The sequence below is a fragment of the Cyclopterus lumpus genome, chromosome 7 (genome assembly GCF_009769545.1).
Source record: "Cyclopterus lumpus isolate fCycLum1 chromosome 7, fCycLum1.pri, whole genome shotgun sequence".
Classification (NCBI taxonomy): Eukaryota; Metazoa; Chordata; class Actinopteri; order Perciformes; family Cyclopteridae; genus Cyclopterus; species Cyclopterus lumpus.
This window is the reverse complement of record NC_046972.1, coordinates 13,877,262-13,889,868: the sequence shown is the minus strand read 5'-3', so window position 1 is coordinate 13,889,868 and position 12,607 is coordinate 13,877,262. Positions and strand designations below refer to the sequence as shown.

The 12,607-nt window shown below is 39.6% G+C and overlaps 1 protein-coding gene across 1 annotated transcript; it reads left to right on the top strand.

The window, feature by feature from the left end:
* The first annotated feature begins 2,385 nt into the window (after window positions 1-2,385).
* On the top strand, window positions 2,386-12,410 carry LOC117733432 (putative helicase mov-10-B.2). The gene is made up of 23 exons (XM_034537072.1): window positions 2,386-2,660; window positions 2,760-2,862; window positions 3,787-3,968; window positions 4,423-4,519; window positions 4,621-4,762; window positions 5,023-5,275; window positions 5,381-5,491; window positions 5,989-6,166; window positions 6,711-6,853; window positions 6,957-7,133; window positions 7,730-7,842; window positions 7,922-8,118; window positions 8,370-8,467; window positions 8,641-8,738; window positions 9,269-9,367; window positions 9,539-9,641; window positions 9,721-9,838; window positions 10,513-10,704; window positions 10,826-10,897; window positions 10,978-11,103; window positions 11,182-11,270; window positions 11,370-11,482; window positions 11,878-12,410. The coding sequence occupies exons 1-23, from the start codon at window positions 2,527-2,529 to the stop codon at window positions 11,937-11,939; spliced, it is 3,000 nt and encodes a 999-aa protein (XP_034392963.1). The 5' UTR covers window positions 2,386-2,526; the 3' UTR covers window positions 11,940-12,410.
* The last annotated feature ends 197 nt before the right edge of the window (window positions 12,411-12,607 follow it).

Below are 12,607 nucleotides of genomic sequence, written 5' to 3'. Positions count from 1 at the left end.
CAACATTTCACGATAGGCTTTGTTAGCAATGTGAAGGTGAGAAACATTACACAAACAGACAATAACTCAAGAGCAATATATGATGGTTGTGCACCATCGCCATAATCAATTAGATGCTCCTGTTAGAATTTGAAACAGCTTTCTGCAAACACATTTCTATATTAAAGAGGCAAAATTGATTTCCATGAAACTACTAATGTCCACAATGGTAGTACCACAGTTTGATTCACAATAATACGTGGACACTAACTGACACTATCTTCCCAGAGGTTCAACGTGGCAATGACACGAGCACGATCCTTGCTGATTGTGGTTGGAGACCCGAGAGTCTTGAAAACTGACCAAACCTGGAACAAGTAAGGCTGCAGGTCCTCATCAGTCTAATTCTCTTTCCGTGGGGGAGGATTGGTTGGACAAATACATATCTAACTTTAACTAATGCCTCATAAACTGACTTCTCTTTTTAGATTTATCCACTACTGCTTAAAAAATGGGGGTTACCGTGGCATTACAGTCTCTGATGCAGAGAATGATCTGACTAATGTACACTCACGAGCCTCCGGTAATATGCACATTCATGCATACTCACACATACTTCATACTATATTTCTTTCTTTTGTCTGACAATGGTTTTATTATTTTTTCTTTACCCAACAGTGGAGAGTGATTCAGCAGCAGCTGGACCTCTGGCGGACCAACAGAACTTACACATTCAGCTGAAGCTCCAGTATTGAACATGAAACAGGAAGAATAAAGAACCGGTTGAGAAGCTGAGAACTATTCAATTCAGTTTATTTTATATAGCCCAAAATCACAAATTACAAATTTGTCTCAGAGGGCTTTACAATCTGTACATATACGACACCTATGTCCCAGGACCTCACATCGGATCAGGAAAAACTCCCAAAGAAAACAGAAAAAACTTTCACGGGGGGAAAAAGGGAAGAAACCTTCAGGAGAGCAACAGAGGAGGATCCTTCTCCCCGGATGGACAGAAGCAAGAGGGGGAAGAACTAGGTGTGTAGTTAACTTAGGACAGCTACAAGACAGCACTGCCTGTCTAAAAGCATATCCATTGTTATACAATTGTATTTTATTTATATTCTAAACATGTTTTAATAGTACATAAATACAATTAGAGTGATATGTTTCCTATTAGATGGACTTAAATGTAAGTAATCTAACAAATCTACCTAAAACATTGGTGAGTGATGTGAAACTGGGCTAAAAACATTATTATATATATATTCGTCTTTCATTATGTTCAGATTAACCTTGTGTGATAAATTTACTTTTCCGTTGACACTTTATTACCTGGAACAATAAGAGTACACAACATACTGTAGTTGAGTCAATATATATTTGCATATCTGTAGTATTTACCGCTTTTATTTGTCTCATACTCAAATAATTGTTGGGAAAATCCCAAAGAGAAGTATGATTATAAGTCTACTAATGACTTATAATATAGTCATGAATTATGGGCATTGTGTGTGATTAATAACAGTCACAACTCAGTGTTTGTTAGATTGTGTCATAGCTCTTTTCTATCATGAAGTAACGTATCTAAATTACCTGGACTACTTAGATGATAAGCTTACTTTTGATACCAACACAAGAAACTAGTTGTAATCTTTACAAAAAATGTTTTTAAGAGCTTTACCTTTAAAACGTACTCAAAGGTTTTAATAGAGTTGCTTTGGCAAACTAGACTAAATAAAACACTTCTTGGGAAAAGAGTGAAACTGTTGCACTCTGTGTCCACTTTACACAATCGGTCTCGCAGTTTGATTGTGAGGCTCATTTAGTGCTCAGCTGATCAACATTCATGTTCATGTCACAATGTCAAAGTGTCATTTAAGTTTTAAAGAGTGAATCATTGATGAATGGTAAACTCATCCTGTGCTCACTCCAGGTTTCACAGTGCGACTGTGATTCTAGTTTTATAAAGGTATAGTTATGTTCTATTTATAATCCTTTTGTAACTTTCAAGTACGCCCCCAGGTGAACACTTATGGGGCCATGGCGAATAATAAATTATTGTATAAGTCATGTACGTATGAAAACATTTGGACCTTCCATTCATAATTTTAAGACTTTAGGTGTTGGCTTTTCCTCTCTATTGTCTTTATTATTGATATTATTAATAGTAGTAGTGGTAGGCAGCAGCATTATGAGGATATCATTGTAATATATTATCTTAATATATTATCTTTTGATTCAACTTTCGTTTCGTGTTGCTCATTTCGGTTTCACAGGGCCAGCTTTAAGTTTCGTTTCTCCGGACTGACGGGCTGTCCGGGTGCGCACGTTTTAGCTATCCGAGCTTGGCCGCCTTAGTATTGCAGCTCCGTAACATGAGAAACAGAGAAACACCGCCCCGGTGGACTGTCCAGGGATGGAAATGGATCCGCAGTCTCCGGTATTTCCTCTGAGACGCAAATAAAAGCTGTGGGTTGATGAGCGATAGATACACTGTATCCATACTCGGGGTGTTTCTTGTTTGAATATCAATCTTCTTCAATCATGGTTAAAATGAAATTGTCTGTGTGCTGCCATATTGGAATCGAGTTCTTTGAGTTCCTGAAGGAGAGTGGTCGAGCATCCATCACAGACAGGCTTGAACTGAGAGACATTTACAACGCAGAGTTCAGGAGCAGGTGAGTTGTCCATCATCGGGATGTTAGAGCAGACCTGTTTGTATGTTGGGACAGTTATGAATATATTTCCGGAGTTAAATGTGTTCATGTTGATTTTAGGAATCCGGGGACCAAAGATCCAAACTTCGGGTCAGTACTCTACGCCCTGAAGGGCTCCAATAAAATAAAACGACGAGGGGACACAATTCGCTTCAACTCCACGGTTTGTACTTCCGCATTATGTTTTAGCCTGTTTCAGATATGTGTTATATATTAAAGGAGAATCAGTACGAAATATTCGGCTTTCATCAGCTGTTTAATCGAGATCAACCAGTAAAGCCGATGGCCCACTGTATTGATCAACAATACAATGACCACCTGATCATACACAGCTCATTCTAGGTGTTGATGCAACATTGTTGAAGTTGGTTAGTGCACGCTGTTAAGTGCAGTATGGAGAATGGCAATATATTTTTAATTACTGGCAGTGAATCAGATTAAACAAGGAATTACTTTTAGGTATCTTTATTTAGAACTGCTATTTACCAATTGAATCAAATTTAAGATGAATTGCTCTAAATGACGTGTCAAAGTGTATTACACATCTGAGCACACATTAATTAACTAGTAGTTCACATGCTACAGGGATGTCACTTTGCACCACACATCACTGCTACAATGTTCAGTATAACTACATATTCATTTGACATTTTTTATCTTGGTTCTAAAACATTACTCTGGTGGCTCAGTTAATAGTTATTTAATATTATGGAACAATATGAAATTTGAAGGAAAGTTTTCAGGGCTTTAATGTTTTAAACTGACAACAGCAATTTGTAAATTCCTAAGCAAAGGTTTGGCCTCAAACGCCCAGATGAACCCTATCTGTGTCACAGGAGGATGATGTCACTTTCTCAGGAACAGAACTTTCGTTTTGAATGTCTGAAGACAAAGTTTGATTTTTATACTTATATGCATTTCTATAGATTATTTGTATATGCTGATTAGGTTCCTTTAAACGCAGGCCGTGGTACCATTATAACTGGTACTGTTAACGACACATAACAGAGGAAACTCAGTTACTTGATATTGTTTTAGGAATGTTCCATCTGAAGACAAAATTGACATGAAGTGATCCTCTGCACAGGTCACAACTCTCTTTCTGGACCAGTGGCATTCACCAAGGGGCCGTCGGCTAGAACCAGTACAGAGTGGAGCAGCCAGTCCCACAACAGTACAGGCCTACACCTCCGAAGATCATGCAGAGACGGGAGTTCGAGTCCGGAGGAAACTGGCGAGCCTTCTGATGAACAGACTGAAGATAGACAGGTAACAGGAATAAAGAATGAGTCCTCTTTTGATTATTACGCCCCCAAAAGCTTTTTCTGCAAGTGTGTTTTTTCCTCTGCTTGTCACAACAAGAGTATTAAAAAGATCCTTTTGTTTGAACAGTTTGTATTTATTTATTTATTTTTTACATTTGACACATTTTCTTTTGCTTTCTTTCTACACTGCAATCGACAAACAAAGTGTCTTTTTTGGAGTCCAGGCCACAACAACAGGCTCATAGCTAGAAAGGCTAGCCGGCTAATAACAGCAGCCCACAAAGTTAATTAAACAGCTTCTCATCAAATATGTTGCTGTCATTAACTTCTGTCACCGGCCCTGCATTCACTATGTTCTCTTCTGCCCGTATTATTCGCCATGCAGCAATAAAACTATATATCTGAGACTCCCCTGCCTTTAATACAATGTATGGTAACCGTTTTGTTTTGCCCCACAGGGCTCAGTTCATCTCTGACAAACAAGGTATCTGCATCGACTCCGACCATCAGTTTGAGAACGGGAAACTTTGCTTGCGTGTTGATCGCTCATGTGAGGTACTTCTGTCATGGTTGCCGCGTTCTCTGACGATCGTCTGCTGGAGGTACAAATGTGAAGCTCCACTGCAGAGATGTTTTTTTTTTTTTTTTTTTAACAGTGCGTGGTAAACCTGAACGTGAGGAACACTGGAACAGAACCTGTGTATTTCACCTACTACACCCCACTGCACTGGCTCAGGGACTTCATCCTGAAGGATGAGCACAAGGTGACCAAGACAAACCCTTTGTGTTTACAACCAGGTAATGCAAACATCACAAACAAGTTTCATGTTATATGAGTTGATGGTGATAAAAGAGATCGCTGCACATCTCTTTAATCAGTTTGAACCCTTTGGTACTTCTAGCACCTAAGTGAAGATTGAGCCAGGTGGAGCTGCGGTTATCCTGCCTTTTTCCATTTGAATTTATGATGCTATCTTTTGCTCCGCTGAGAGAGAATTTATGGACACAATAAAGTACTATGACTATACTAAACATTACCACTTATGCCTTGTTCTCAGGTGACACATATGAAGTCCAGGTCAACTTCCGCTGCAGTTTGGTTGGTTTCTATCCAGCGACATTGGCCTTTGAATTCAAACCAGACTTGCAGCCCTCCACCGCTGCATTCCACATTGTGCGCTTCATTGAGGCTCATTGTAGGACTGCCTTAGGACTGGAGCTGGCACCTGTAGCCCCCTACAAACCCCGCTCCCTCCCTGCCTGGACGCCTCAGGGAAATTACACCATAGTGGATGGACAGCGACCTGAAGGGTATAAGCGTTCACTCAACACACTGTTAAACATACAGCAAATGTTAAAACATGAAATGCTGTAAGTCTCCTAGTGATGTATGTCAATTCTGTCTCCTCTTACCAGGCTGTCCGTGATGCAGCTACAAAATGTGATTGAGCTAAAAAAGTATCAAATACCAGCATACATTAACCAGCTCATCCAGTCACTGAAGCAGTCTACTTACTGCGACAAAAGGTACATTCAGTTACGTTTTGGATGTTAATGTGTTTTATAGAATCACAGTGCAGCCAAAATAAGTTTGCATACAACTAACCTGCAACAGCAATTACCTTTTTGAGGGACACGTAATGCCGTCCAATTTCTTATTAACATAATGATGAATTGTTTATTAACATAGCTGGCAAGTTGCAAAAGGTTTGATGCTATGTCATCAGTAAAATGTTAATTGACAATGCTTTTTGTTAAGTTTTCCACCAAAATACCCAATCTAGCAATACAATATCCACTTGTATTGACTACCACTGTTTATGGTTATGTTTAGACACTGGGAAGGTAAAGATTGTGGTCTTGGTTTACACAGAAAATTCTGCAGTGACTTGAATCACGATGGATGTGAAACCTGGTCACAGTCCTGCATTTTCCCCCTGACATAAAAACAACCCATCTGGTTGTATAATATATACACTGCCATACATTGTTCATTGTTCCTTTCCATTTGGTCTGTTTAAAAGAGCTTTGCTGGAAAGTCCCCTCAGCTGGGAGGACTACACTGAGAAGTTTCAACTGCTGCTGTATCTGGAGGACCGTCAGATGGAGGTGGACATCAAGCGGTACAACATCACCAATAGTGAAAAAGAACACGCCGTCATGCGGAGAGATGTGGTCAACAAGAAACTTCTCATTCTGGAGGTTATTATATGCTCTCACTCATTCCCTCACAATACTCACATCATCTCTCCTTCATTTCCCTCTCAATGATTTGTTTAAGATACGCTCTCTAGCTTTAGCTAGCTAAATAGCATCTGTAGTGCCTGGAGAGGAGGAATAAATAAAACAGACAAGTACATTTAATGAACACAGTGCAAATATCTGTAAAGAAATCAGTAGTGATGACTTTACATTGTCTTTAGACATTTTAGGGGATGCTCGTCAGTGGAATTCTGACATAAACAGACAGTTGTTAAGGTTTAATATATAATTCCTGGAATATCATAATGATCCCATGTAATGAAACACTTTTTTACACAGCCATATACTAGCTAAAGTGTAATCATGCATTCCAGTTGTGATGCATTCTGATAAAGGAAAATAAATATAGGATAAAAAAAGAAGACAAAAATAAATAAATAATAATATATATATATATATATATATATATATATATATATCGCAACATATTTAGTCGGATTTACTGACATAAATTAATGAACGTGTGTTTCTATTCACCTGCCAGGTACCTGGGGTGTCTGAGAACCGCCCGTCTGTGCTGCGAGGGGATTCGCTGCTGGCGTATCCTGCAGGAGAAACGGGGGTGAAGTACCGCGGCTACGTCCACAGTGTGCAGCTGGACAGTGTCAAACTCGGCTTTGGGTCAAAGTAAGACAAACATCACGGTAACATATGATTTATTTAACGTTAAATATTTTAAAAACATTGCTAATATTAAAGATATATGCATCTTGTCTAAATCCGTTTGCAGATTGCTGGATCGCTTTGTAGATGGCATGAAGTTCAATGTTGAGTTCACCATCAACCGCCTGGTGGTGCGCGTTCAGCACCGAGCAGCAGAGCTGGCAGCGACATTCCGACTGGGACAGGTGTTGTTCCCTGCTGCACCTGCAGACTCCTCCCAGCAAACTGAGCTTCCTCAACTCAGGTGAGGCATGCTAGCATGTAGACTGTATATCCTGGTGCAATGTGTGGCTGGCTATTTGACAGCACAGGTATCTGTAGTTTCCCTTCCTCTCAATATGAATTAATAATCTGAGAGACTGAGCTGCAATATGATCACACTGGAAACATTACAGCCAAATTCCATGCCACCACTCACGTATACAATCACCCACATGCACAAGAAAGAAACCTGTTGCAGGTTTAAAACAGCATCAAAATGATAGACTTTTTCCTGAATGACAATACAGGAGACCGGTGGGATCAGAGCAATACCTTAACTACAGCTTCAAATGGAGGGACAGATTAATATCCACATCGTGATTAAAACTGCCTAATTTCAAGTCGATACTAAAGTATGCTTCTGTACAGCATTAAACAACGTACTAATGGAGCTTTCTCAGTCATATTACAAGATAAACCCTTTTATTTTAACAGTGCTGGCCCAAAATCAAATACTTTGTGTTACCTGATAAGACTACCGGTATATGATTCACTGTGCATCTAAACATGATGGCTGACTCTCTACCTATTATTCTGCTTTAACATCATACCTCTGTTCCTGTATCTTTCTGTGAATAGGCTGTTTGACTCAAAGCTGGAAAAAAACCCAGAGCAGTATCAGGCTGTACAACACATTGTAGCTGGCTCATCCAAACCTGCCCCTTACCTGGTGTTTGGCCCACCTGGAACAGGTACAGCGGGTACCAGCATAATAATGCGTCTTTGTTTTTAGTAGAATTAAACAATTTAGGGTCCATCTTGTCTGTTCAGGGAAAACTGTGACTCTGGTGGAGGCCATCAAGCAGATAGAGAAGACCCAGGCCTCCTGCCACATCCTGGCCTGCGCTCCCTCCAACAGCGCTGCCGATCTGCTCTGCAAGAAGATTCTGGAGCACGTAGACGATCATAAAGTGTTCCGCATGTACGCCAGCAGTCGTGCTCCAAATTACGTCCCTGATGAACTAAAGGTCAGTGTCAATGCATTCGATGCATGCTGCTTGTTTTCGATGTGAAGCATCTCTTTGATGCAGAAAGTAATTTACATTCATTCACTCTTATTCAATTGGTCCCAGTTAGATAATCTAGTTGCTGGTGGGCTTTATGATGCATGGCTTTATGATGCTTAGCTTTATAATGCATTCTTGCTGCTCTGTGTTTGATACTATTGCAAACGTTTTCATTAAGGTTTGTGTACACGTACATTGTGGTACCTTCACAGGCATGCTCTAACCTCGTAGGGGAGTGTTACGTTTTTCCTGTTAAAGAGAAGCTGATGGAGTATAGGATCATGGTCACCACCCTGATAACCGCTGGAAGGTAGTGAATGACTGACCTGCATGACACCATAAAAAAGATTGCATTTCACTTTTGCATACTGCAGTATTTACGTTCTGTTCATGTTCTCTGTCATCAAAAATACTAACAGTCAAGTCCACAGATAAACTTCTGTGGGGGTTTTCTACCATATATGTTCCCTCTGCTCTCTGCAGGCTGGTCACAGGAGACATTCCTGTTGGTCACTTCACTCACGTGTTTGTGGACGAGGCGGGACACGCTGTGGAGACTGAATGTTTAGTCCCATTGGCAGGTACACATGTTTTCTGTAACTATTAAACTAGCTTAATGTGTTGATGGATTTCTGTTATTTCTGCAAAGGGCTGCTCAATAAATTGATTGGATACAACATGTTATAACTTTAAGGCAACATCCCTTTTCTTTTCACATCCTAATGCTCCTAAAGTCAAGGAAACCCTTTCTGCATAAGCTGAAATCATAGACCATTGTTAAATGTTCTTACACTAGTTGGTTTTGGATTGATATCAGTAAATGGTTGTCATTAAAACTCTGAAAACTTGAATGCATGCATTCCTATAATGTTAATCTTGTGATTATTTGGTGTAAATATGTAATCCAAGTCAGTACTCCCTCTTTCATTTTTGATGTTTTCATGTATAGGTTTGCCAACTACTTTAAGTCACTTAAATTAATGTAAAAAATGTATAGAAATACAATTAATAGAACACCTCTTTTGTTTACCTGTTGTGACCAATTGTGTTTCGGCATCATTTCCACCATTGTTGATTGTACTGGTTTTGTACCTTTCCTACAAAACAAAAGGGCTGCTCGATGCAGAATCTGGTCAGGTGGTTCTGGCCGGAGACCCCAAGCAGCTCGGACCCATTCTCAGATCCCCTTTTACACTGAAATACAGCATGGGTAATTACGTGCAGAACACTCACACTGTTGTTAATAACCCTGTAGTTTGAATAAATGAGGATACATAGTAGTTCTGCAACACTGTTTAGCCAACACACAGCCTCACTCTTAATAACGTTGACTTGCTCTACTTGTGTGTATTTCTGGAGTTAAAGACTCTTCTATCTGCAGGAGTGTCCCTCTTGGAGCGCCTGATGAAGGATTTCTCTCTGTACCGGAAGGACGAGGGCGTGTTCAACAGTCGCTTCGTCACCAAACTGCTTCGCAACTACAGGTTGGGTACTAGAGATCGTCATCGGCACTCGTTGACAGAAAGTGCGTGAGTCTGATATGATTTTGTTGGTCCTGTTCAGGTCCCATCCGGCCATTCTGAAGGTTCCCAACGAGCTCTTCTATGATGAAGAGCTGCAGTGTTGCGCAGATGAAATGTTGCGCAACTCCTACTGCAGATGGGAATACCTCAAGAAGATGGTAGTGCTTCTTCTTTTATTTTAGCACACTCATACTATACAGACCAAACAGAAAAACCCAGAAACGGACATTTAGAAATCAAAGATTTAAAAATGACCACCAATATGACTGAACCTCATGACTTGATATCTTTGTTATTCAATATGTAAAGAAACCATTTCATTCTCATTCTGAAACAATTAGTTTCTTAATCGATTAGTTGACTGACAGAAAATTAATGACCAGCTATTGATCATGTCATTTTCTTCAGCATCTCCAATGTGAGGATTTGCAGATTTCTATCTGTATATTGTATTTGTAAAGTAAATAGAATTTTAAGTATGTTAACGGTCAGTTAGAAAAAACAAGTATTTCAAGATGACAAATTGGGTTCTAAGAAACTTGGATTTTATTTCTTTTAAGACTAAACAATTGAATTTATCGAGATTGTCATGGAAGGAAAATACATTTAAAATCATATTTAATTTAATGGTTTTACAGAATATCCTAATTAAAAAAAATACAATTAAAATGAATTGTGTTCATTGTGAATGACAGAGAATTCAGATTCATTTCATCATTGATAATTGTTATTGACAGTAGAGGCAAACTGATTTGGCAGCTCAGTATTCAAAAGAAGTTCTCTCTAAACATGTTCTTCTTTGTAGTATAACTTATATCTCACCTTCTCTCAGGACTTCCCAGTGATCTTCCGAGGTGTGACCGGTATTGACGAGCGTGAGGCCAGCAGTCCTTCCTTCTTCAACGTAGCAGAGGTGGAGGTGCTCATGGACTATGTGAGGAAACTGCTGCAGACAGATGGCAAGAAGGGCCTGGCTACCCTCTCCCCCAGAGACATAGGCATCATCGCTCCCTACAGGAAACAGGTCTGAAATGATTCGACACACACAGTACAACAATGCATCTTATTGGTGTTGCAGATTACTTTGAGTCCAAATGAAAACAGGTGGAAGTGGAACAACGTCATTTCCCCCCTGTGTCACATAGGTGCAGAAAATCCGCAAGGCTCTGAAAGAAGTGGAGAAAAACTTTAAATTTAAGAACATGGACGGCCTAAAGGTAACAAAATATTTCACACTTCAGTAATGTAAACACAAAGCGCAGGAAGTGTCTTAAGTGTGTTTACACACGTGTGTCAGGTTGGTTCGGTGGAGGAGTTCCAAGGTCAGGAGAGGAGAGTGATCATGGTGTCCACAGTTCGGAGCAGCCCCAACTACGTGGAGATAGACAAACAGTTCAACCTCGGCTTCGTCAAGAATGAGAAGGTATCCAGAGTAAAAAAACACGCACACACGTGTATGCACGCACAAAATGTGATTCTGACACACACTCTTCTTTTCCAGAGATTCAACGTGGCTGTGACTCGAGCTAAAGCTCTGCTTATCGTGGTGGGGAACCCCAGAGTGCTGAACACAGATCCTACCTGGGCCCGGTGTGTGCCACATGACCGCTTCTGATTTCTGCCGTCAGCACACATTTAACATTTCATTTTAAATTTCAATACATTATTCTCCTCCATGCTCGTCTGCAGATTCATCCAGTACTGTCGAGATGAAGGCGGCTACGACGGTTATGAGCAGCTAGAGGAAGATTTGGACGTGGTGGAGAGACTCGCTGCCCTCTCCATCAACTTTGATATCCACGGTGACCGAAACGTCTTTGTTGTCATTGGCATCACCCCTCAAAATTAACATTTTCCAATAGTCTCTACATCTTCCGTCGCAAACTAAAAACACATCTTTTTTCGACTATACCTTGAATAGGGAAGGTAGAGCCGTAGTAGCACTCTAGTAGCACTTAAATGTCCCTTACCGATAGCACTTTGTTGTTTAGCACTTTAATAGCACTTAAATGGCACTTACGGATAGTACTCTGTAGTTTAACGTTATTGGAGAAATTGTACTTGCTTGATTCTTGTTGTTCTGAGTTTGGACTCATGGTTTAATGCACTTATTGTAAGTCGCTTTGGATAAAAGCGTCAGCTAAATGAAATGTAATGTAATGTAGATGTTAAAATTGTCCATTTTGCTTTCTTCCAGTGGAGACTGCAGAGAGCGCTGTTCAGCAGCATCTGGACCCCGAGTGGAGGAGCGACCTGTGAGGGAAATGAGTACAATCTTCCATCCGGATTCATTTTGCATCCAGGTTTCAAGACAAGATTTTACATTATTAATACAATTCTTCAATAAGGGCTTAATGTCACGTTACTCATTATTCACAAACAAATAAAGCATTCCAATAGGCTGTTTTAATGTCAGCTATATGAACTTGACTAAAGACCCTAAATAACAGGGAGCTGATTTATATTTAGAGCAGTTAGTCTTCAGCTACCTCATTGGACTGCACAAATGCACCTTGACTTTAAAATGGCTTTGTACCTCGTTAAAGTCACAGAAATTATTCAGACTTGATTCTTCAGTTTTAAAAACATACAAAAAGTTACAAGTCTTAGTTAATTGCTCATTTTGAACTTTGCTCTGTGTACCTGTGCTATTTTATAATCATGAAATGGTCTCTATGTCTATGTGTACAATTTTGGAATCACTATTACAAAATAAAATGTTTAAATAAGTATTGACTATTAAAGAATGTGTATATTCCATTTTGAACGGTTTTGAATTTTCTGAAAAATCTTTTCAGAATTTTAAAACATAAAATATATTATGTCACTCAAACAAAGTCCTTTTACTAATGAAAAGAATATATACAAACAATGCTAGGATATGAATGTTGATGCATCTATAAGAAGATTTCAACACATTTAGAACA

What these genes read in the sequence shown, in the direction of transcription:
- LOC117733432 (XM_034537072.1), top strand. Translation starts at nt 2,527, where the DNA reads ATGGTTAAAATGAAATTGTCTGTGTGCTGCCATATTGGAATCGAGTTC. An exon ending in TCTACTTACTGCGACAAAAG is followed by an intron (nt 5,492 to 5,988) that starts GTACATTCAGTT and finishes TCTGTTTAAAAG; the next exon opens with AGCTTTGCTGGAAAGTCCCC. An exon ending in AGAAACTTCTCATTCTGGAG is followed by an intron (nt 6,167 to 6,710) that starts GTTATTATATGC and finishes TTCACCTGCCAG; the next exon opens with GTACCTGGGGTGTCTGAGAA.